The following is a 23,437-nucleotide window of genomic DNA, read 5'->3' on the forward strand; positions in this document are numbered from 1 at the left end:
AAGAGAGACCGGTGTTATTCGTATGATCGAGTATCGTTACAAGACATCACAAAATATGCTAAGGGGAGCGGTAATGGGGAGTGGAGTGCCTTAAGGTGAATTGGTGTTTTTCATTGCTGTTTCATATATGCATCATGTCGACCCAGGTACCATCCTCAACACTCGCCCCCATGTACAAAAAAGGGGGTTGGGTATATTTGCAATCTAATGCATTTTTCAAATGTCCTCTTCTAAGATCCTCCATCGCTTCCATGTGCCAAGAGCGGCCTGCTTTTCAAAGCCTCAAATGATCCCCTTCTATATGCACCATATCCGTAGCCTAATTCCTGCTTAATACACCCAAAAAAGAGAAGAAAGAAAAGTATGTCACTAGCCCAAAAAAACAAGAAATATTCGTTGTGAAGAACAGCCAAATTGTCGGATACATCACAGCTCCTTTTGCGAAGCCAGACGACTCGCCGGCCGGGCAAACATAGGACTACTGGGCCTGCTGGACGTCGAACCCAAGCCCTTGACATCAAACGGCTCGACGGATTTAAAGTGTTTCGAGGGCCCCAAGCGGGGTGTGCCCACCGGTGTTAGAAGGCGTTCGATGGCGGGCTTCTCAAAGGTTGCGACGCGGATCGCGGGCGGGCGGTTTCGAGCGAATTTCTCCTCTGATACGCTATACAAGTACGTTGCGAGCAGCACAAGCATCGTGCCCAGAAGAAACTGCAAAATTCATTCTTTGTTAGCAAAACTTGTAATCCAACCTCGGGATTCGAAGGGGGGCAAACGTACCGTGAGTGTCACTTTGAATTCAAAGACCCACACGCTGACGAGAAAGCTCAGTATAATGCTAATACTCGTCGCAAAATTCTTGATAATGTTGTCGGCATCGCGAATGACCAGGCTGGCCAGCAAGCCTCCAGCCGCCTGCAACACGACCGTCGCCCACACAACCGCATTGTAGCCCTCGAAAAAGCCATGCTCGCGAATCCCAGCGCCGTCCTGCCACATGACACCGCCAATAAGAGCAGCAATCATGGAATAGAAGCTCAGCTGTAGATTGCGCACCCACACGCTAGCTTGAGAGGGACTCTCCTTGAGCAGCTTCTCGAAATAGACGCCCGTAAGCCCAGAAACCGCCGCCGCGACGAGAACTGCAGTCACGCCGAGGGAGTAGTTCATGGAGGGCTCGACGGGGTGAAGATCGTTATCGATGCCTTGGTAAGTGGCAGAGCGGCGAGTGAGATGCGCTGCTGCGTCGTCGACGACGGCGTGGCCCAGCTCATGGCCAGATCGAGGGAAGAAGTGGTCCGGCATGCCGTGAAGTAGGGGGCTGGAGCTGGAGGCACTGCCAATGGCGGTCGATCCAGGTAGAGAGACGATGGAGACGCCGAGTGTAAGGACAACAAGCGAGAGCCAGCGCTTGAGGCCGAGGGGGCGGCTCAGTAGATAGACGCTGAATAGCGCCGTTGTAAGGATCTGTGGTTAGTTGGGTCAGTATTCAGCATTCAGCATGGCAAAGCGCCACCATTCTCACCTTGAGCTGGTACAGAACCTGAAAATGCACAGCATCCAGGTTCTCAATGGCCACATACTGCAGGATATTCTGCAGCGTGTAAAACACGCCCGGCACAATCAGCTTCCACCCATCGCCCGCAAACATGGCATTGTAGATCTGCTCAAACAGCACCGTGGCAGGCGTGCTGGGCGCCAGCGTCTTGGAGCCTTCGTACAAGGCCAGCGTCAGGGAAACGGCAAGCTTGATGAGTTCGTGGAGGAAGACGGCGGTCGAGGGAAAGTATCGGTGGTCGCCCGGAGGGGGCATGATGCGCGAGTAGTGCATGATGAGGATAAAGGCCGAGTTTTGGACAGTCAGCTAGTGAGAGAGTGTCAGTCAGCATCATAAGGTCTTCAAAGGAACATGGAAAGCAAAGAGAAGGGGAATTCGCACCAGGATCAGCGAGATTGGCTTGCCAGAGCTGCCAGCTCTGATTGCTGAGCCTCCGCCGTCGAGCACCGCCATGGCGGGCAGAGTCGCAACTGCAATGTTTGTCTGTTTGTCTGTGTGTGTGTGTGTGACTGTATTGTGTCGATGCGACGGATCAATTGCTTCCAGAAGGTTAGCCTGAGCGAAGCCTATGTAGGAGCTGTCTGTTGAGAAGCTTTGAGAGCAGCTAATTGTGTAGTGTTGAAGATGTCAGAAGACGGGAGGTTGGAATGGAAAGCTGGTAGAGGTTCCGGTAGAGCTGGTTAGCGGTGGTTTGTTTCGGCCAGTGGCCACGCGACACCCCTCTCAGCCCTCTATGACGCTGGGCTGCTAAAAGTGACGGGAAGCTCAGCTCAGCTCAGCTCAGCTCAGCTAATGAAATCTTAGTATTCAGTACTGTAGTGTACTGTAGATGCTCAGATCTAGACAGAAGATGCCCAAAAAGAAAGGGTTCAAGAAAACATTCAATTGTGATTTTTCTCATGACATCGTCTCTTCTCCACGTGCGATCCGTCCACCGATCCATGACTCAATGCAACACAAACCGCATCAACGATCCATTCCCTCCCCCGCCCCTGAAATGGCCCCTCAAGCCCCTGTACAGCTTACAGCTCACAGCTCCAAAGCCCCCAGAGCACCCCCCAAAGCCCACTAAAAAACCAGCGCAAGTCAGTGGCTCCAACGGGGCCGAATTGCCACCTCGATGCGGATCGGCGGGGCCCAAAAGGCTTGAATGTTGATCCATTGGGGTCTTTGGTCCCCTCTTTTTGCCGCCTGGCCTTGTTTAGTGAAAGTGGTTTGGATGGATGGAGCTTGAGCATCATTTTCTTGGCCGTCTTGATGCCCAACCAGGGGCAGCTAAGGAAATAATACGAGCAGGTGCTATAAGATCTGATGCAGCGATTATGGGCTGCATTGCCAGCGTATCAGACAGACATGCAGCGTTAATGCCCGCCTACATGTATATGCTGAGACACCAGGGGAAGGGGAAGGTAAGTTGGTAAGGTAGAATAATGGAAACGAACAGAAAGACAAGAATGATTCCCCGGAATAAAGAGCACATGCAGATTGCAATTGAACTGAAATGAATCTCTGGGTATATTCTCCGCACCTATCATGTCTTGACAGCATCACGCAACGCACCTAGATACAGACCACCCAGTTTCGTCCGAAAAAGAAGAAAAAAGTTTGACCTTACAATCCTCACTCCAAATCCCCTGTTCTCATGCCTTATGACCAAGTTCCCATACGCAATTCCCTAGCCGTGACCCAATTGTTTCATCACCTTTGCCATAGCTCTCGTCCAAGAAGAAAAGAATGCAAAAGACTAGCCAGTCGACTTTTTGGAGCCCAGTGAAAAATTCCTCTCGTCAATCACCGTGTTGCCAGACTGCAAGCCAGGGATAGCATCCTGTCTACTGAGATCTTGAGCCATGAGGTTCCAGAGCACAAAGTACTCGGCCATGCTCTCGTGAGGGTTCCTCTCTTGTTCCCGGATGCTATCCCGACTCTGCGGTCCAACCATCCGGTTCCGCCCTCTGAGATTGAACCCCAACTTGTGCTCAAACACTTTCAGTTTCGGCTTTTGCGTGTGTTCGGGAGGACTCGGCCGGTATGCATGCCGCGCATCCCTTTTGCGATAGTTCCAAACGCTCTTCTGGGGAAGAAACATGCTGGCACTGATGGTGGGCACGGCCATGTCTCGCAGCGGTTGGCTGGTAAGGTCGCCAGCGGCATCCAGGTGATTAAACAAATCTTGGTGGCTTTGGCTTCGAAAGAATGATAGAGACCCAATGTCAAACGTCGGTGACATTCCTTCCAGCCCCGTCTTGCACATGTTGCCCAACTAGGACGCAAATGCTTCGGCAGGGGATCCCACTTCATCGGCGTCACTATCGTAGTTCTTGTCCTGTTGCCCGTCAGCAATACCGTAGTCGGGACGACTGAGACTGCCCTGCATCATCAAGCTGATCAAGTCAGCCCACCAGTTGCCAATACGATGGCGGCCCCCAGACTCGTTGCCCCGAATATTCGCAGCAGTCGACCCATCGTTGTAGTCCAAGAGCCACGACAAATCCGCGTCTGCGTGCAGCAAATCTGGGTGTTTGTCGATGAAGGAAATCACTGGCCGTGAATGAGTCCGTATCTCGTCCTTGTCCAGCAAGGCCTCGTTAAAGCCGTAAGCAATCTCGTGGTCTCGCATAAAGCGGAACACGTCAAACGTAATGTCGTGGGTAAACTGAGCCTGTGTGCGCCCGTTCATAAGCATGAAGAAGACAAGTCGTTCATAGATGATGGCAGGTCATGGACCGCATGACTTACGCCTGGCTCAATTCTCCAAATCCAGTCGTAATCTCTCAACCGATTTTCACTGGCAAATGGTCCCGAGTTCCAGCGAGATATCTGGTCAAGGGACTGCACCTGTCGGCCAATTTCGGAGACATACTGGCCACCAGTCTGAGCCGGCGATAGCGTGTTGAATGCCGCTGGCTGTTTTGGAGATGCCAATCTATCTTCGGAAATGACTTCGTAGAAGCAAACGGCACCGGTTGCATTCGAAGTCTGCTGCCTGAACTCTTCGCTCAGGGGCTGGGTGCTGAAGAAGATCCAGTGGTATTGGTATCGGTGATTGAAAGTCTCTTCCAGTTGGGAGATGGAAGAAAGGAGCGCAGACAGATCGTTCTCATGGGCGAGGGAGACGAAAGCTGCTCTGGGTTTTTGATCAGTAGCGGAAGAGATGGCGAGGCCATGCACGAACGATGACATCTGGACCAAGAGAAAGATCCAAGCCAGGGTAATTGGCATGTACCAACAGGGCGACGAGGCAGTCGTAGTGCGTTTCTTGGCCATGCTGAGTCGTGCGGCCAATAAGAGGGAGGAGATATGGCAGCTTGAAAGTCGAAATGGAACTTGGCAAGTTGGTTGTCTGGCTCGATGCAGGGTTGTGATGAAAGAGAAGAGAAGGGTAAACAGGAACACAAGGTTGGTAGAAATGAAAGAAATCAGAAAAAGAGTAGAAAAATCCTCAGGTGACAGAAATTCAAGAAGTGAGCTGAGGAACGAAAAGAAGAATGGCGAAGAGAAAGTGAACGACAGTTGATCAGGTGGCAATCCAAGGAGCAGGAGGTCGAATCTGAAACAATGATTGAGAAAAGTTGAAGAAAGGTGGAAGAAGAGAAGAAGAGAAAGAAGAAGAAAGTTGAGAGGAGATGGCAGAAAAGAACGGTGAAGGGCACGTAGCTGGTGAGGTGCAAAGGCAGCAGGAGGAGTGCTGGCAGTTGGCAGAGGAGTGGCCAGTACAATTGACCCTGAAAGTCATTTTACAGGCCTCCAAGAGAGAAGATTATAGCACCATTCTATTGCTGTTTTATTTCCGCTATTTTTTGTGCAAGACTTTTTTTTTAAAAAAAAAAAAAAAAAAAAAAAAAAAAAACATATAGCTGTTGCTCTCTTGGTAATTGATGGCTCTCATCATCAGGAGGAGTAGAGACGACGGTACCTATGGATGCCAAGAAATTGCTACGGATAAGGAACATTGAGCCCATTAATAGATCTCTTGGCACTAACGTATTCATTCGCAGCATACAGGAAACCGCCAGCATCTCTAGATATACCAACCTCTACCCAAACCACGATTGCATTTACTCTGCTCTCCTGCTACAAATCTCACTACAGTACAATTTCCGTTACTAGCCGCCGGGTTCATTGGGCAGAGCCGGAACAAGTTTAATGCGGCCGGTCCCAAGATCGTGAGATGCGGGCAAGGATCTTTTTGAGATGTGCATCGGAAAGATTTCGAGCTATGACATCATGCAGCGGTCCCCTAGAAAATGAATAGGGTCCCGTCCCCATTGAGGATCATCACGATGGTCTACCTATGGGCAAGCTATGGGGTCATTCTCCTCATTCAACTACTGCCCAATAGGTTGATACAAAATAGTAAGCAAGAAGTTGGTTTACATACTGTATTCTTCTTCCCAGTGCAGGCCAAGCACGCACTGCCATGTGTCGCATCACCATGAGATAATGCACCAGGATAATGCACCAGCGAAAAACAACAGCTTCATCATCATGACTCGTGAGTATACATTACAGTAACGCTAGTAATACCAAGATACGTAAAAATAACATCGCTTTTGTCTAAATCATGCAAGTGATTATTTTTCCTCATCCAAATCAAGATTCCTCACACCCTCACCGTCGACGGCTTCATTCCCGGCATGCCGTCTGCCGAGTGGCTCGCGTCCAGCGGAAAGGGCGCACTCGAACTCGATCCATCAGCAGCAAACGGACACGGCCCCTCGTCCTTTGCGTCCAGCTTCAGATCCTCGTTATATCGCCGGATGGTCTCTGCAACTCTCCTGTCGATGTAGGTCACAATCAGATTACCGATTTCGACGTCGAGCTCCTCAATCTCGCGCACCATAGCTCCCAACTTGTGCCACCCGACAACGTTTTTCGCGGCATTGTTCCAGCTGCTGGCCGCTGCGCATACGCAATTCATTTCGAATTCGAGGACCTTGCGGTATAATTTGAGTAGTCGCTCTCTTGTTCGGTCGCGCTGCTCGAGAAAGTCGGCATCGCTCTTCCATGCGCTAGCCATAATCAGTTCTGATAGGTGCATGTACCATGGGATGCGTCCAAGAACATGCAAGGCACCGCGCTTCATATCTTCAATTGCTATTGTCGCACCAAGAAGAAGCTACCAATGAGAATAATTGATTAGCCAACCGTTCAGACTAGTAGATAGGTAACAGGGTAATCCTACCGGTGTCAGTATGCAGATGCCTGACCAGGCCACTGCGGTAGATGGATAGTCTGCCCATACAGACTTGATGATCTTCCTGGAAGCCCGAATCAAGGCCTTGGCCTGGTCGTCTGCTTGAGATTTGGTCCGGCACTTTTTCAAGCCCGCTTCGGTGATGGTGATCAAAGTTCTTAACCTGTCGTCATCGGATCGTGGGAGGGACTGGTTGATTCCGCCAATGGACTGGCCATGTGGCAGTTCCTGGCATAAGATCGACTCGTAGACAGTCACCAGGCCAGCTGTACTTAGACCATCGCGGAGGGAGTTGTAAGCTGAATTCCAGAGTTCGAGGGAGATGCCTGTGTCCCGGCCATACGGCTTTGGGGCGGAGAAACTGGAGTTTGCCGAGGCTGGTACTTTGTAGGAACCCAGCCATTTAGGTGTCGCGATGCCACTGTCGGCATCAGAGTCGTCTGGGCTCGTATCGTGAGGATTGGAGTGATGGAGCAGCCGGCTAACCAGCTTCTTGATGCGGCCGCTCTGGGGGTCGTGAGATTTTGTCATTTTGCGGGAACTGGTGGGGGTATCGATGGAGGAGAAAAAAAAGTTTTTTGTTTCAAAGAGACAAGTGCAGGCTGGGTTACTAATATTCATAAACGTTCATGTGGTATCACAGTCTGCAGACAAGGAACCATGGCGATGGCAGCATACAAGGGCTATGGTGTTGACAAAAAGTGGGCGGTGACTTATAGATATTCAATTTTTTTTCGCATGAGCATGAGGGACCGGCAGACCGGCTCGAGTGACGTTTTGCTTTGCTTCTTCTCAGCCCACTCCAGCTCCGGCTGAGAGCCGGATTCGGTGTTCGGCCAGGCGGCAATCGGCATAAGCACAGCGCCTAAGCATGATGGCATCATGATCCGGTCCCGACGGCGAGAGGTGGCTGAAGCCCTTGGCCCCAATTGTCCAATCACCCCGGATTCTGGGTGGGCGCAGGCCTCGTGGTTGGATCGCCGCGAGCTCGGCTTTTGGGGACGGATTGCGATGTACGGAGCTGGGTATAAGAGATGGGGATGTGTGTAAATCCCCGTGCTATTCGCGTCAGCCATCCAGCTTCAGCTTCAGAGCTAGTTGTTAGAAGGGCTGCTAACCAGCCACGATGGGTCGGAGATGGCGCAATGCGCGGGGCCGGAGTTGATGGAGAGAGGCAAAAAGTACGAGTATCGGACCGCTTTCCATTTGCCATGAACTATGAATAAACATGGCCGCGGCGATACAGAACCGAGGACCTGAAACAATGCCAATCAAAGGCCAGGCTTCTGTCTGACACATGCCACTTTTGGGCGAAGCATCACATCATACTGGGTTTTGTACATGTAGTTTCTTCGCCTCAACTGCTTGCGCGGTCAACTAAACTCTCACCTTACAAACCTACGCGGTGGAAGTAGCAGTAGATATCCGTTATTTCCATGGCCTTCCAAGGAGGTTGTTCATCTTTTTTCTAGGCATCCAGATATTCCCGTTTTAGCTCCCTTCTCCGCGGCTACTGAATCGCGAAGCGTCCGGCGCGACAATCTTTGCTTGATTTGGCCCCATCTTTGGTAAAAAGCCTAAACCCATCACGAACCATCAGGTTTCGGGACCAGGCATGCGATCGTCAATCCGCAGCACTTTCATAAGAGCACAGGCGAATGGGCTGCTGCAGATGATCAGCAGGTTACCGTTACATAACCCAAGTGAGGTTATCCCCGCGGCCCTTTAATTTCCACTCCCGTGTCGCTCAAGCACTGCTGCAGAGGCAGAGCAGAGGAGCCTATGAATGAATTTCCATTGTTACGGATATGCAGGCGGATGACACGATGCGGAAGAATTTTAGATGGAAGAGGTAAAGAGATTGAGACTTTGACGCGCCCTATTCTTTGAGTATCTGCTGCCATCACTACTTTCTGCTACAATGGCTATATTCTTCCAATAATTGGCATTGTCACTCACTAATTGATAATGTTGCGCCGGGGGTTGCTGAATAGGCATTCCCTTGATCAACACATCTACGTTACAAGCCTCCGGGTCCCTGCATGAATGGCATCTGCGGGCCAGTACATGAAAAGGCCCCATCCTGGGTCCCAAGTCTCAATCTGAGGCTATCGTATTCTCACTCGTACCAACGCAAAATAGAGCCAAATCAGACTGCTTCAAGGGCCCATGTGCGATCCGTCCGTACTCGAGACTTGAGCCGGCCACCACTCGCCACTCGCCAACTCACCCCGGCACGGTATTTAACAGGTCCGCTACTCTGTACCTTGTCCGCGATCGCCGGCTGATACCATGTTTCATTCAACAATTGCCTTGTTCGTCCTATTGTCCGGTTGACAGAGGGTGTGGACTCGGAATTCTGCCGCAACCCTCGTCCTCACCGCATGCAAACGAAACAAAACGAACTGCCGATCTTGCTACCTTATTTTCTCTTTTCTCCTCTCCTCTCCTCTGCTCTTCTCCTCTTTAGCTCTTCCCCCTTTCCGCAACCACGTGCAGCCTGCAATCCAAACTCAGTCTTCTCAACTTTAAGTAACGACTCGATCATCTCAGCCCATATCATTAACGCTGTATTGCTTAACTCCAAGCGAAGAGAGAAAACCATCATCATGAAGTCCATCTCCATCTTGGCCGGCCTGACTGCTGCTGCAGTTGTGGCTGCTGCCCCTGCTGAATTCCAGAACAGCACGGACGTTACTTGGACCCCGTCCCCGTCGGATCAGACAACCTGCGATCCATCCAGCTTCTCCCAAGCTCCCATCGCCGGTGCCGCCGACTGGCGCTATTGCGCTGCTCTCTCGAGCGCCTGGGCCAACGAGAACGGAACATTCAGCATCCACGACGTCTCCGGCAGTGCCTTTATCCCCGTCCTCAAGACCGAAGGCTGCGTCTTGGGCGTCAAGGCCTCTGAGCAGGGCCAGGGACCCTACACCATAGGAGACCAGGACGTCAAGGCCATCCTCAGAATCGCGCTTGAGGACTACTCGGAAGGAACCGACCTCTCTGTTGAGGGCAGCGTCAAGTGCAACGTTGCCAGTGGCGGCCGATCCGACCTCCAATGGCAAATCGCCGGCCAGTAAACACCAGTCTGGAACCTGGATGAATTGCTACTCTTTGCTCTGCCGAGGTAGCATACCCTTTCTAATAAGCATTTATGGTACGCCTTGGTTTGATGAACGTGTCTGGTATGTATTGTGGCCAAGCTAATCTCTTTACAGGATTCGTTCACGGTGTTGCGGCTTCGACGATTCTTTCTAGCAGTGGCGTTATGGGAGACGAAGGCATTGATGGATACGGATGAACTCGCTCGACAAGGGCCGAGTGTTGCATTTAGCGAAGACGGGCAGAATATACGCGTCTCCAGCATTTTCAAGGAGCATTGAAGCATTTCTAACTGCGAGATTCCACTCAACCGTGACACCTTGGTGAGATGCTGTGACATGATGAAACTCATTGCTATTTCTAGCGTGTGCATAGAGGAGCATTGTAGGTAAAGTTTCCGGCAAGGTGAAAAAGGAGAGACATTGGTGCAGGTATCCGAGACAAGATTTCATATGCACGACATCCGTTGACTCAAGCCGCGCTTTCTCGCCATCAATCACACTACTTTGCAGAGTGCAAAAGCTACGTGTAGATTTTATTAGCGGTCATTTAGTGATTCTAAGTTTAGCGACCGCCCGTATGGAACAATCACGGTTCATTATCTAGACTTTACTGTTTAGATTTGGAGTGGCTTTGCGAGCATACTGTTAACCTCGATGTTATTTGGACTTGCGGGGATGATCAACTCTGATGGCAAGTCGTTCTACCGCGATGAAAGTACAATATATATCTATATTTATATGTTCTGAAACCTCTATAGCCAATTGAAATAACATTACTTATTTATCTGAAGCTGCCTCCATGACTATTGTGTTGAAGTTTCCACAAACTTGCTTCATGATGGCCAATCCAGGGTAGCAACTCGATGTATCTGCAGGCAAACGTGCCGTTGAGCGTTGAGCAGTGACTCTCGCCTGCAGAGCTCCAGCGCTGCCATTGGGCAAACAAGGCGCTGGGCTTTAGTGACTGCTGGGCACTGAAGCCACTAAACAGCTGGCAAAAAGTGGTCTGTGCGCAACGCCGTCACGCTGCAGGCACCAAAAAGCCAAAAGCCTTGCCGCCCAACTGGGACTAGGCCCGTTCAAGGCCAGTGCAGTCTCTTTGCTATTTTGCTGCGGCTTCTCGATGCGCGCCGGAGCTCGTCGTTTTTGTCTTTGTTCCATCAAGCTCTGCGGCCCTCAATTTCCCAATCCCCGAGCCTCGCCCTTTTTCATTCTTGATCATCTCGTCGCGGGCACTGAAAGCCGTCGATGAGATTCAGGCTCTGCGACTGCTTTGATTAATTCGCCCCATTTCATCCAGTCATTCCCTTTTCTTCCCTTTCCCTGTTCTTTGTTCCTTTCTTTTCCTTTTCTTTCCTTTCTCATCACGCCGCGTTCGACATCCATCAGCCCCCGATATCGCCTCCCCTCTCGACTGAGTAATGACGAGACTCGCGCTGTCATTGCCATTGTCGACCTAAGTTCAAGGGCACAACACAATGGCGGCGGTCGATGTCGACGTCGGCTACATCGCAGGCCACCTGGGCCTTGACCAGCCTGTGGTGGCTACTCTGACGACGCAGCCCACCATTGATCTAGTCACTACTCTGCTGCAGGCCGTGGCTGCCAAGGCACACGAGTTCGAGACTCTCTACGCCGAGAAGCTCCAGACCGACATTGAACTGGAGAATGCAGTTCGAAACTCCGAGACCAAGTCCCAGACCTTCAAGGGTACCGCCGAAAAGGCTCTCAAGGATGTGGAAGAAGCCCGACAGCGCCTCAAGGAAGAGGGTACGTGTTTTTCAACTCTCAGTGGCTCTAATGCCGCGTCATAATTTCCATCTAACCGTTGTGCGCACCTTAGAAACGAAACGACAGTCCTTAGAGAACGAGCTTCAAAGTCTGAAAGCCAAGTACTCCGATCACGATGCCGAAGTCAAGGCCCTCAACGACAAGATTGAGACTCTCCAATCTTCCAACCGAACGAACCTCAGCATCATCGAATCCAATAACAAGCGCGACCAGACCTTGACCGAGGAACTCACCAAGCAGCACCAGCGAAATGTTGAGCTCGCCCGAGAAGTAACCACTCTTCAGCAGTCGGAGCAAAATGCCAAGGGACAGCTGAACAGCGCCAAGTATCGACAGGATGCACTCCAACAGCAACTTGATTTGGCACGTCAGAATGCCGAATGGCTCGAGACGGAGCTGAAAACCAAGAGCGACGAGGCCCTCAAGTACCGCAAGGAAAAGGGCTCCAGGATTGCCGAGCTCCAGAGACAGAACGAAGACGCCAAGGCCCAGGTTGACGCTCTGAAACGCTCTGAGCAGCAGCTCCGCGAGCGACTTGATGCTATGCAGGCCAAGGCTGACGATGCTCTTGTCAAATTGCAAAAGCAGGAGGGCTCCTTTGCGGCCACTGTCGAGAGCTACAAGCAAGAATTGGACGCCCAACGACGCCTTGTTGAAATGTCCGAGCAGCTCAGCAAGAAACACCAGGACCGTGTGCGAGAGTTGGAGTCTGAGAAGGAGCGCCTCAAAGATAATTACGAAAACGAACTTCGGCGTGTTCGCTTAGAGCTGGAATCGGAACGCCGTGTTACCACCGAGATGGAGGAGCGAATTCAACGACTTGAGAGCGACCTGGACGAAACCCGTGTCCGCATGGAGCACGCTGCTCCTGCGTCATCGTTACCGCAGACCCCCCAGCTGAATGGTTCAACTTTTGCGCGGGCCAACTCTCCCTTTGGAACCCCTGGCTCTGGACGAAACAAGTCGACCATCACTGCCACCCAAGCGATTGAGCAGCTTTACCAGGTCAAGGGTCAGCTTGCCAGCGAGAAGCGGCGAAACCAGCAGCTCGCCGAAGAGCTCGATGGCATGATTGCTGCTTTGGAAGCTAAAACACCAGAAATCCAGGAGCTTCAGTCCGAAGCCGAGACTCTTCGAAATGAGATTGCACACATGTCTGAGCTGTCACAGCAGAGTTTCGAAGAGCGGGATGCGGCGAGAAAGGCGGCGAGGAAGGCAGAAAGCACGCTTGCTACTGCACAGTCTGAGAGCAAGATTCTACGTACTCAACTGAGAGATTTGGGCACACAGATTCAGATGCTCGTCTTCAACATCTATGCCATGGAAAGGGGCATGGATCAGCTAACTGAGGAGGAAAAGTACCGCCTACAGCAGCTTGAGAAGGGCGAGATCACCGAGGAGGCCCTGTCCGACATGTCGGATACTCACCAGTTTATTACTCAGAAGTTGGTGGTTTTCAAGGACATCAAGTCTTTACAGGCCAAGAATGAGGACCTCCTGCGCATCACCCGCGAACTCGCCGAGCAGATGGAAAGCGAAGAGGCCTTGGCTGCCAAGCATCAGGCCAAGGAGGACCACGACTTGGTTGAGAAGCTGCAGCAGGACCTCACCCATATGATGGAGGAGATCAAGTCTGCTAAAATCACTATGGAAAGCTACAAGATGGAGCGTGATATGTTCCGACGCCTTCTTCAGCAACGTGGCGCCGGCGATGATCCTTCTTCCCACATGCGCCATTCTATCGGTGGTCAGATGCCAATCGGCAGCATTGAGACCGGAGAGCAGACTGAGACTCTGACAGAAGCCCTGCGTAAGATCCAGGCAGAGTACGACAGCTTCCGGGACGCTCAGGATGGTGTACGAAAGGACTTTAGAGATCAAATCGATCATCTGTCATCAGAGAAGAACGCACTCCAGACTGCCAACATCAAGCTACAGGGCGAGGCTAGGCTAGAGTTTGAACGACGGGAGATGCTTCAGAGCAACTACGTTGCCCTTCAGAATGAAAATTCTGAGCTCCAGAAGAGGACCCAGATTCTTTCCGAGACCGCCGCTAAGCAGGACATTAGGGTTCAACAAGTGGCGGAAGAACTTATCGAAGTCAAGGGCCTCCTGGACAGTATGCGAAACGAGACAGCCAATCTCAAGGCGGAGAAGAAGCTTTGGAAGGATATTCAAGAGCGCATGAGCAAGGACAATGACTCATTGATTGAGGAGAAGAATAGGCTGGGCAACCTCTTGACGGCTCAACAATCCCTGGAAAACGAACGCAACATTACCGAATCCGAGGCTCGCCGCAAAGCTCAAACCAAGATTGAAACGTTGGAGCTTGAGTTGAGCACTGCGCAGAAGAAGCTTTCCCAAGCCGTAGAGGACTCTCAGCACCTGCAACAGAGGAAGGAATACGAGGCAAAGGAGTCTCAGAAGCGGATTGATGATCTCATGGCCAGCCTGAGCCAACTCCGAGAGGAGCACATCAGCATCAAGACGTCCCGCGACCACCTTCAAGCTCGCGTTGATGAGTTGACTGTAGAACTCCGAAGTGCCGAAGAGCGCGCTGGTCGCCTACAGCCTCGTCCCACGCCTCGACCAGGCCTCATGACAGATAGCAACGTGCGCCAGCAAGAGCTTGAAGCCGAGATTCAGGATCTCAACAATGATATTTCTGACCTCAAGCGCGACCTCGACATGGCCAACACGCAGTTGGAAAACGCAAAGGCTCAGGCCGAGCAGTACAAGGAGCTGAGTCAGGGCAACGAGGAGGCTTTGGAAGATTTGCGAGCCTCACAGGACGAGTACCGACAGGAGATGGAGAGTCTTATTCAACAAAAGGATGCGAGAATCAAGGAGCTGGGTCAGCAGATTGAAGATTTGTCTGCTGAACTGTCGCGATCCAACACCGAACTGTCCACCATTCGGGACTCCCAGGGAGAAATTGCACGCAAGTACGAAGATGAGAAGACAATACTAGAGGAGGAGATTAAGCGGCTCAAGGAAGAAAGCAGTCGACACATTGAAGCTGCTCGATATCATCAGCAGGATCTTCGTGCTCAGGCTGAGATTGCTTCGAAAGCCCAGCAGGACTACGAGAAGGAGCTTGTTAAGCATGCTGAAGCCGCCAAGCTGGTTCAGGAATTGCGCAACGAGTATAACGAGTACAAGCGAGAGTCTGCATCACTGCGCGCGGAAGCAGAATCCGCCAAGGTCACGCTCGCGCAAAGTGAGAGCTCTTGGGAAGACCGAAGACTACAGCTGGAGCAGGAGATGGCTGAACTCAAACAAAGGCGTGAGGATGCCAACGCGCAGAACAAGCTTCTGCATCAGCAACTCGAAAGCTTGACCGGCCAGATTGCAGCTATGCAGCAAAACCGCAGCAACATCGCTGATGCGGATGAGGCCATATCACCCGTTGGCATGGGCGATGCCATCGAGGGCATGCGAGAGTTGAATGGATACCTGCGTCGCGAAAAAGAGATTCTGGAAGTTCAGTACGATATGAAGATGAACGAATCGAAGCGGCTGCAGCAACAAGTCGAGTATTTGCAGTCACAGCTGGATGAGACTCGTCTGAAGCTCGATCAAGAGCGCCAGGCTTCGCAAAGCGGCAACACTTCCATGGCTCACAAGGATCTGATGGAGAAGCTGCACGAGCTTAACCTCTACCGCGAGAGCAGCATGGCTCTTCGGACGGAGAATAACCAACTCAAGGATCAGATCACCGAGAAGAACAAGAAGGTCGACGAGATGACGCAGAAGATTCAGCCTCTTGAGAGCGAGATTGACAACCTAAACACTCAAAAGTCGTTCTTGGAAGAAGAGATTAAGCAAATTCAGGAGGATCGCGATCGCTGGCAGAAGAGGACCGAGGGCATCCTGACCAAGTATGGTCGTGTTGACCCAGCCGAGATGGAGCAGCTGAAACAGACAATTGCCGACCTCGAAAAGGAGCGGGATGCTCTCAAAGAGGGCGAACAGCCACTGCAGGCCAAGGTCGCTGAACTTGAGTCGACTCTCGAAACCGAACGGACCAACTGGTCAAATACACGAGCCAGGCTCGCAGAGCAGTTCAAAGAACGTTCCCGAAAGCTCACTGGCGAAAAGAACGAAGCTAGCCAGCGAGCTAACAGCCTACAAGAGCAGCTTGACGAGGCTAATGCTGCCAAGCAGAAGCAAGCGGAGCAGTTCAATGAGGAGAGGGCGGAATATCTGAAGCAACTCCATGCTTTCCAGCAGCAGGTCGAGGTACAGTCAGTCTCTCAGCAGCAACAACCTGATGCCTCTGCATCGTCAGAAGTTGTTACTGTACTAGAGCAGCGTCTCGCCGATGCCCAAAAGGAGCTAGAGGCAGTCAATGCCCAGAAACTAGGAGCACAGCAGCAGCTCGAGAGACTCCGGAGCGAATTACAGACGGCTACCTCGGAGCGCGACAGCGCGTTGCAGAAGCTGCAAGAAGCCAATGCCGCAGCGTCATCTAATTCTACTGAGGCTGTACCTACCGCAGCGCCGGAGGCTGGAGAGGGTCAAGCAGCTGTGAATGGCTTGTCAGATGCCGAGAGGAAACAGTTGGAAAGCAAACTTGCTGCCGCCGAGGCAAAGGCTGCCGAATTTGAGCAGAAGGCAAACGAAGTTGAAGCCAAGATCCAGCAAACGATTAAGGAACGATCGGACAGAATGAAGGACACGCTGAACAACAAACTCAAGGAGAGCCGTGCCAAGTTGGAGGAAGAGTTCAAGAAGAAAGATGATGATCTCAAGCTCCACTTCGAGCAAGAGAAACGAATCTGGCAGATCGAGAACGCATCCCAAGCAGCGCCTGCAAAGGAAACCTCGGCTGCCGAGCAGCAACCGCCAAGCACCCCAGCCAAGGTTGAAGCACCCTCAGTACCACCAACTCCAGCTCCAAGCGGGCCACCTGATCTCTCGCAATTAGACGATTCCTCCATTCGACAGTTCTTGGCTTCTAACGCTACCGTCAAGAATATCATAGCGGCCAACATTCGCAAGAAGATGGATGCGGAAAGCGCCAAAATCAAGTCTGAGTATGAAGGCAAAATCACAGCCGCGCGTGACCAAGCTCAACTCATGGAGTCTAAGAAGTCCACTCTCCGGATCAATATGGCGGAGAACAAGCTTAGACATGCGACCGCGAAACTTGGCGTAGTTGAGACAGCCGCGAACGAGACGCCACAGAAGCCTGTGGTTGAAGTCTGGGAGGTTGCCAAAGCGACCCAGGCTCCTCCTCCGGCACCAGCAGCAGCCAAACCCCCGGCTCCAGCCTCAGCTACGACCACGCCAGTAAGGCAACCGTCCATCTCTGGCAGCACACCTGCTTCAACTGCCGCTCCTCCTGGTGCGGCTGCTCAGCCTGCCACCGGCGGCCCGAGGCCTGCACTGGCACCTTTGGTAGCGACAACTCCTTCACAAGCCGCTACTCAACCTCCTCCAGAGCCCAAGGCAGCAGACTCGGCTGCACCTGCGGGCGGAAACATCCAACCTCCCCAGGCTTCAAATCCGTTCGCAGTGCCTACGACGGGTGGCTCTGCTGCTCCCAACCCATTTGTGCAGACGGATGCTGCCGCTGCCCCAGCGGCCCAACCTGCCCAGCCACAACAAGGCTTGCCACAAGCACAACAACCAACTCAAGCACCACAGCCATCACAACTTCCTCAAATCCCACCTCAACCCCAGCAGCAGGGACAGATGCCAGTGCGGTCTGGCATCCCAATGCCTCGCGGCGGCGGGCGTGGACGTGGAGGAGCATACGTGCCTCCTAGCCAAAGAGGAGCGGCCGGTAACGAAGCTGGACAGGGCCATGCTGGCCGTGGCGGACGCGGAGGTGCACGAGGAGGTCGCGGCGGCATGAATGCGGCTGCATCTGAGTTCCAGCCGGGAGCGAAGCGTCCCAGAGGCGACTCAGAAGCCGCCGGTGCTGGAGCAAAGAGAGCAAGAGGAGCTCACTAAGCTTAACGAGCGAATGGCAACGAGAGTAGATTATTGGGATAAGGCTTGCAATGTATAATGACAGGGAGGATAGACTCTCAATCTATCTAAGCAATGATTGCTGTGTTATTGGAGGGAAAAGATTTTAAGGGGATATAAAATGGATATGGAGAGGATGTTGGGGGTGCATTGCTGTATTCATAGCATTATTACTAGTTAAACTTGGACGCTTTTTTCTTTTCTTTTCCTTTACAAACACCGATTTATAGTACCTATATATTGTGATGGAATCTCCATATCATGGTTGTGACTTTGATTGATCTTGATGAGTTGAAGAGCCTTGTTAAACATGATGTGTACTCTGTACATGATTTTCCGTTCGTTATATGGAAGAGAACCAAGTATCCAGTACTAAGCCACTAATATCGGTGGATCGGAGCTAGTGCGGCCGGACTTTGCTGCTAAGATAAGTGCAGCAGAAAGAAAAAAAAAAACTTTTGAAAGCTTCACTGCGATAAGAAAGTCTTGCGACAACTTCCACCTCCCAGTGACATTGGGATTTCAGCAAAAGCCATCACTTCACCAGAATCAATTCCCGATGGTGCCTCCGTCCAAGAAACGAAAGCTTCCGTCCGTCGCTGCACCGGCTGCGAAGCGCACCAAGAATTCGGCCAAGGGCGCTGTTTCGAAGACAAACCCCAAGGCCGGCAGCAAAACCAAAGCAAAGCCTGCGAGACGCCTGGTCGAGGCTACTTCTCTGGCCTGGCAATCAGTCGGGGAGGAATTTGGCGGACTCGAGGTGATTGAGGGAGTTGATGTGGTAAGAAATGGTGGGACTGTGCAGTTTTTAGTGGCGGAGCAGCAGCAGCAGCAGCAACAGCAGCAGAACCCCGACTCTTCCGATTCAACAACACGACAGGGGGCAGAAGAGACTCAAGATGCCGTCGGTGAACCTGCTGAAGGGCCTGGCGACGGCGCTGTGGAAGGCGAGGATGTCGATTCCGGCAAAGCTGGCGATTCTCAAGGTGGCGTGGAGGGCAAGGGGAGTAAAAACAAAGCTGCAAGAAAAGACAAAAACAGGGCCAAGGAGCAAAAGAAGGAAGCAGACAACAAGCTCAAGTCTCGGGGCGACAAGCTGGCGCCGGCCAAGAAAGAGCTACAAAAGCCCGCTTCACACAAGCAGCAGCAGCAACAGAAGGGCAACTCCTTCGACGCCCTCATGGCCGTGGACGACGCCGCCGAAGAAGAAGCAGACATGGGTGCCTGGGTGGAGCTGAACCTGTCGACGCGCACCGTGTCTGCGATTGCGAAGCTGGGATTCGCGAAGCCGACGCTCATCCAGCAGAAGACGATCCCTGAGATCCTGGCGGGCGACGACGTGATTGGAAAGGCGCAGACGGGATCGGGAAAGACGCTGGCGTTTGGCATCCCGATCGTGGAGAAGTGGCTGGAGCTGTATGTGGACAAGACGAACGTCAAGCGGGAGGGCCCGACGGCGGTTGTTCTCAGCCCGACGAGAGAGTTGGCGAAGCAGATCTCGGACCATATCAAGGCGCTGTGCGATGGATTGCCGACTGCGCCGTACGTTTGTACGGTTACGGGTGGTTTGAGCATTCAGAAGCAGCAGAGGCAGTTGGAAAAGGCTGACATTGTCATTGCGACACCGGGTCGTCTCTGGGAGGTCCTGGACGGCGACATGAGTTTGCAGGATTCATTCACCAAGATCAAGTTTCTGGTTGTTGATGAAGCGGATAGACTATTCAAGGCTGGACAGTTTAAGGAGGCGGAAGACATTATTGGTGCGTTGGATCGACGAGACCCCGAAGCCGACGACGAAGATGACGATGAACTTCCCCCGCGACAGACGCTTGTTTTCTCGGCTACTTTTGATAAGAACCTGCAGTCGAAATTGGCGGGCAGAGGCAAGGGTTCTAAGACGGGGAGTGATGAGGAAAAGATGGAGTATTTGATGAAGTGTCTCAAGTTCCGGGGCGAGCCCAAGTTTATCGATGTCAACCCGGTGTCGCAGATGGCTGATGGCCTGAAGGAGGGCTTGATTGAATGCGGTGCCATGGAAAAGGTAAGTTGCAAGATAACATCTAACTTTTCATGCTTCTTTGGGTCAATGTTGCTAATATTGATAAATCAGGATCTCTACTTGTACACCGTTCTTGTCCTCAACCCCGGCCGTCGCACTCTCGTCTTTACAAACTCCATCTCAGCCGTTCGCCGTCTCACTCCTCTCCTCCAGAACCTCGGCCTCTCAGCACTCCCCTTACACTCTCAAATGATTCAAAAAGCGCGTCTGCGATCCATTGAGCGCTTCGCTGCTGCAAGCAACTCCATCCTCGTCGCAACAGATGTGGCCGCCCGAGGTCTAGATATCAAAGAAGTCGATCAAGTTTTGCATTACCACGTGCCTCGCCAGGCGGACACTTATATCCATCGATCTGGTCGAACTGCTCGTGGCGATCGTTCTGGTATCAGTGTTATTCTGTGTTCTCCGGAGGAAGTTTTGCCTACTCGTCGTCTGGCTAGCAAAGTCCATTCCGAACGAGAGGGTGGCGGAGGCGTCAAGCGTGAGCATTTCATCGAGACGCTCGCTATTGATAGGAAAATCGCTGCGCGCCTCAAGTCTCGCGTTGATCTTGCCAAGCGCATTGCTGATGCTGTTTTGGCTAAAGAAAAGGGCCACAGCGAAGATACATGGCTGCGAAATGCCGCTGAGGAACTTGGTGTGGACTATGATTCGGAGGAATTCGATGGTACGGCACCGGGGAACTGGGGTGGCAGGGGAGGAGGACGTAAGAAGAAGGAGAAGGAGGCTCGTCAGCTGAGCAAAGCGGAGATGGGAGCGCTGAGGGCACAGTTGCGTGAGGAGCTGAGCAGGAGGGTGAATCTGGGTGTGAGCGAGAAGTACATTACGGGAGGGAGGGTTGATGTCGGTGCGTTGCTGAGGGAGAGGGAGAAGGGGTCTGTTGGAGGGCTGTTTTTGGGAGGGGATGGGCTTATGGGGCTGAATATATAGATTTGTTTTTTTAAATAATGTTTCCGCGGCTTGAGGAGAGTTGAGCGGAGAAAGATCGAGGCCTAACTGTTCATGATGCATTTATTAGATCTAGCGAGAGAGGATCAACCTTCTATTAGTGAATATTGACTCTTGCTTTCTCCAATGTTGCTTGCTCTGAGATGTTGGGTGAAATAATCCAACCAAGACTTGTGGCTATGCTCCCCGACCCTGTGTATTTCAATAGCCTTCCTTTGATATCCATACACAGAACAGAACAATTAAATTCAAGTGAACACTTCAAAACGCCTCATCGAACAATCCAGTAATTTTTTTCATCATTGCGTGTTATACCCTTTCACATCACGCCGACACTTTCTTTCGTCGGACCTGAATCTCTGCTTTCAGATGCGGAATGATGGTGCCGCCTATCCATTGTTTCTCAGGAACTTTGCCAACTAATTTGATGTCGTAATTGAGCAGTATATGAATCATAATTAGCTTCAATTCGTGCGCGACAAAGAATCGCCCGGGGCTACTCCATACATTAGTACACATCTAAATGTGTCAATCTTGAAAAAACACTCACCAAGCGTGTCTGCCATGGCCAAAAGCCAAATGCTGGGGACTCGTAGTCACCATTCCAAGGCCCCGTATTCTCGTACCCTCTTCAGGTTCGCTCTTCTTCTCTTCGTCTGATTTCGCGTCCCAAGCTTCTCTGACCTGGGAATAGCGGAGAGGGTTGTACGAGTGAGGGTCTTTGTAGAGGTCCTGATCGTGGTGCGTCCCTTCGAGATTGACGGTGACGAAACTGCCCTTTGGAAGAGTCCAGCCTAGCTCTGGGTTGTACAGGCCGTTGTCGGCGACGACCTTGCGTTCGATCATCGTGACGGCGAAGTTGCTGACTCGCTGGGACTCGCGAATGGAAGAATCGAGGCGGACGAGGTTCGAGATGGCAGCCTTTGTCCAGGGGCCGGATTCGGGTTTGTTGGCGATTATTTCCTCTCGGAGGATGTTTAGGATGCCAGTTTCGGGATCGGAGGTGAGCAGGTCTTGCATCCACAGCTGGCCTGTCAAGACTGTGGTGTGGATTGCGGCAAACTCGATGGGAAGAAGTCGTTTAGAAATAACAATGGGGTCTAGCTCGAATGTCTTTCCATCTGCAAGTGCTTGTCGGATTAACCAGGTGATGAAGTCTTCGGGAGGCGTAAAGTCCTTATACTCGGGATCGCCCGCGGCTTTCTTCAACATGGCATTGAGGCGCTTTTCAATGATGGGCTGGGCTGGAGCGTTGGCTGAGCGCCAATGGAGATAGTTGAACATGCCAAAGATGCGGCCAAAGATGGGATGAAGGACCTTTGGGATGACTTGGAGTAGGAAGCCGTTGCGGACAACGTCGTTTGTAAAGTTGACCATTCCATCGATGAATTGCCTGTTGCGGCAGATCTCGGGCCCGATGAGCAATCTGTTGGTGACGTGCGGTACGATTTCAAGCCAGAGGTTCCAGAGCTTGAATGACTTCCAGTTTTCTGTATCGTCTCCGAGTGTTGTGTTTATTGCGTGCTGAATCTCGTCGTCGACGTTGGGGATAACGGTAGATAGATGCCGCGCTATATACTTGTGCATTACGCGATTAGGGAATGGATCATAGGCCAAGCGGCGGCCGAGAAAGTTGTACTCGGAATACAGGACGGCATTGTGGGCATCATAGGTCGAGAGGATGTGATCAGGCTGATCCATCATCCAGCCAATCTGATTGCGAGGGATGACGACCTCTGAAGGGCGAGATAACGGGGATCGCACGACAAACGGCAGGCCTTTTTTGCCAAACTGCGAAAGCTCTGGTTAATCACTTTGAGTAGTACTTTGCTTGTAAGGGTGCTGCTGCTCACTTTGACGTAGCCATCGCTGACCCAGCGGTGGTAGTTTGTGAGGTAACGGAAGCTGTCAAGTAAAGCGTTGAGCATTCCGTGGCCCTTGCCCATAACAGGAATCTGGCTTGGATATTGCGGGTGACTGGCGAAGTCGACAATGAATGACAAAATCAGAAAAAGAGCGCCGAAGCTCCAAAGCTGGCTCGAGGTCACAGACCCCAGCAGCTCGGGAATAGCCATGCTGAATGTGAATGTGAGTGTGTCTAAGCTGAGACGGTTGCTATTTGCTTTCCTACAACTCCAGCGGGTGCGCCATCCATCACATATGAGCACCCGTCGTTTCGGAGCGATCTGGTCAGATCAGAAAGAATCAATGTTTTGAAACAAAAGATCGGATGGACAGATGCACGGAAGAAATTATGAGAGGGGGAACGAAATCATCTTGAGCGGATGACATTGCGTCGCAGCGGGAGGCTATGTGCTTATGCGAAACTGAGCTATAAAAATAGCCGTCAGGAACGAGAATTACATCACCACGGCAGCGGGGGGATTGCTGATAGCTCACCGGAGCTACTCCAACCGATGATGTCGGGCTAATGGCGTCGAAAGGGTTGCTCTTAGCGTTGTCTTACCCAGTGATGTTGCATCTCTGTTATTAGAGGCTTAGAAGTGACGAGTCGAAACTTGTCTGACGGTGACTTCGTGGTTCCCGTGTTCCCGATGCTGACGGAGAATCTGAAAGTCATAATTCCGATGAGACAAGATTCATGGTTTGGCGCTGCGTTTCATGGTTGATTAATTTTGCCTCCAAAAAGTGTTGCAGAAGCTCCTTTTCTTTGGAGCTATGGAGTACATAGATGTGTGTTGCAGCTGTCTGCCCGGGGGGTCTGAAACCCCGAATCCACTTAGCGTCGGAAGGATTCATATCAAACATGTCCTCGTTTTCTGGACACTGCCATTGGCTAC

General features: G+C 51.8%; 8 protein-coding genes across 8 annotated transcripts; 3 read left to right on the top strand and 5 right to left on the bottom strand.

The window, feature by feature from the left end:
• Positions 1-426: 426 nt before the first annotated feature.
• On the bottom strand, positions 427-2,011 carry T069G_09056 (nucleotide-sugar transporter domain-containing protein; the record flags this gene model as incomplete). Its single annotated transcript, XM_056176266.1, has 4 exons — positions 427-711; positions 781-1,467; positions 1,526-1,864; positions 1,940-2,011. The coding sequence occupies 4 exons, from the start codon at positions 2,009-2,011 to the stop codon at positions 427-429; spliced, it is 1,383 nt and encodes a 460-aa protein (XP_056024744.1).
• Positions 2,012-3,302: 1,291 nt separating this feature from the next.
• T069G_09057 (glycolipid 2-alpha-mannosyltransferase domain-containing protein) lies at positions 3,303-3,812 on the bottom strand (the record flags this gene model as incomplete). Its single annotated transcript, XM_056176267.1, has 1 exon — positions 3,303-3,812. One exon carries the CDS (start codon positions 3,810-3,812, stop codon positions 3,303-3,305), a length of 510 nt encoding a protein of 169 aa, XP_056024745.1.
• Positions 3,813-3,821: 9 nt separating this feature from the next.
• On the bottom strand, positions 3,822-4,825 carry T069G_09058 (glycolipid 2-alpha-mannosyltransferase domain-containing protein; the record flags this gene model as incomplete). Its single annotated transcript, XM_056176268.1, has 3 exons — positions 3,822-4,220; positions 4,298-4,465; positions 4,517-4,825. 3 exons carry the CDS (start codon positions 4,823-4,825, stop codon positions 3,822-3,824), a joined length of 876 nt encoding a protein of 291 aa, XP_056024746.1.
• Positions 4,826-6,161: 1,336 nt separating this feature from the next.
• T069G_09059 (uncharacterized protein) lies at positions 6,162-7,286 on the bottom strand (the record flags this gene model as incomplete). The annotated part of the gene is made up of 2 exons (XM_056176269.1): positions 6,162-6,677; positions 6,744-7,286. The coding sequence occupies 2 exons, from the start codon at positions 7,284-7,286 to the stop codon at positions 6,162-6,164; spliced, it is 1,059 nt and encodes a 352-aa protein (XP_056024747.1).
• Positions 7,287-9,364: 2,078 nt separating this feature from the next.
• Positions 9,365-9,835, top strand: T069G_09060 (putative necrosis-inducing factor; the record flags this gene model as incomplete). The annotated part of the gene is made up of 1 exon (XM_056176270.1): positions 9,365-9,835. One exon carries the CDS (start codon positions 9,365-9,367, stop codon positions 9,833-9,835), a length of 471 nt encoding a protein of 156 aa, XP_056024748.1.
• Positions 9,836-11,337: 1,502 nt separating this feature from the next.
• On the top strand, positions 11,338-17,611 carry T069G_09061 (TPR/MLP1/MLP2-like protein domain-containing protein; the record flags this gene model as incomplete). The annotated part of the gene is made up of 5 exons (XM_056176271.1): positions 11,338-11,629; positions 11,703-15,892; positions 15,986-16,079; positions 16,152-17,000; positions 17,058-17,611. The coding sequence occupies 5 exons, from the start codon at positions 11,338-11,340 to the stop codon at positions 17,609-17,611; spliced, it is 5,979 nt and encodes a 1,992-aa protein (XP_056024749.1).
• Positions 17,612-18,188: 577 nt separating this feature from the next.
• Positions 18,189-20,618, top strand: T069G_09062 (DEAD/DEAH box helicase domain-containing protein; the record flags this gene model as incomplete). The annotated part of the gene is made up of 3 exons (XM_056176272.1): positions 18,189-18,410; positions 18,510-19,670; positions 19,740-20,618. 3 exons carry the CDS (start codon positions 18,189-18,191, stop codon positions 20,616-20,618), a joined length of 2,262 nt encoding a protein of 753 aa, XP_056024750.1.
• Positions 20,619-20,960: 342 nt separating this feature from the next.
• On the bottom strand, positions 20,961-22,711 carry T069G_09063 (cytochrome p450 domain-containing protein; the record flags this gene model as incomplete). The annotated part of the gene is made up of 3 exons (XM_056176273.1): positions 20,961-21,132; positions 21,187-22,427; positions 22,490-22,711. The coding sequence occupies 3 exons, from the start codon at positions 22,709-22,711 to the stop codon at positions 20,961-20,963; spliced, it is 1,635 nt and encodes a 544-aa protein (XP_056024751.1).
• Positions 22,712-23,437: the final 726 nt, after the last annotated feature.

The sequence above is a fragment of the Trichoderma breve genome, chromosome 6, assembly GCF_028502605.1.
Source record: "Trichoderma breve strain T069 chromosome 6, whole genome shotgun sequence".
Taxonomy (NCBI): domain Eukaryota; kingdom Fungi; phylum Ascomycota; class Sordariomycetes; order Hypocreales; family Hypocreaceae; genus Trichoderma; species Trichoderma breve.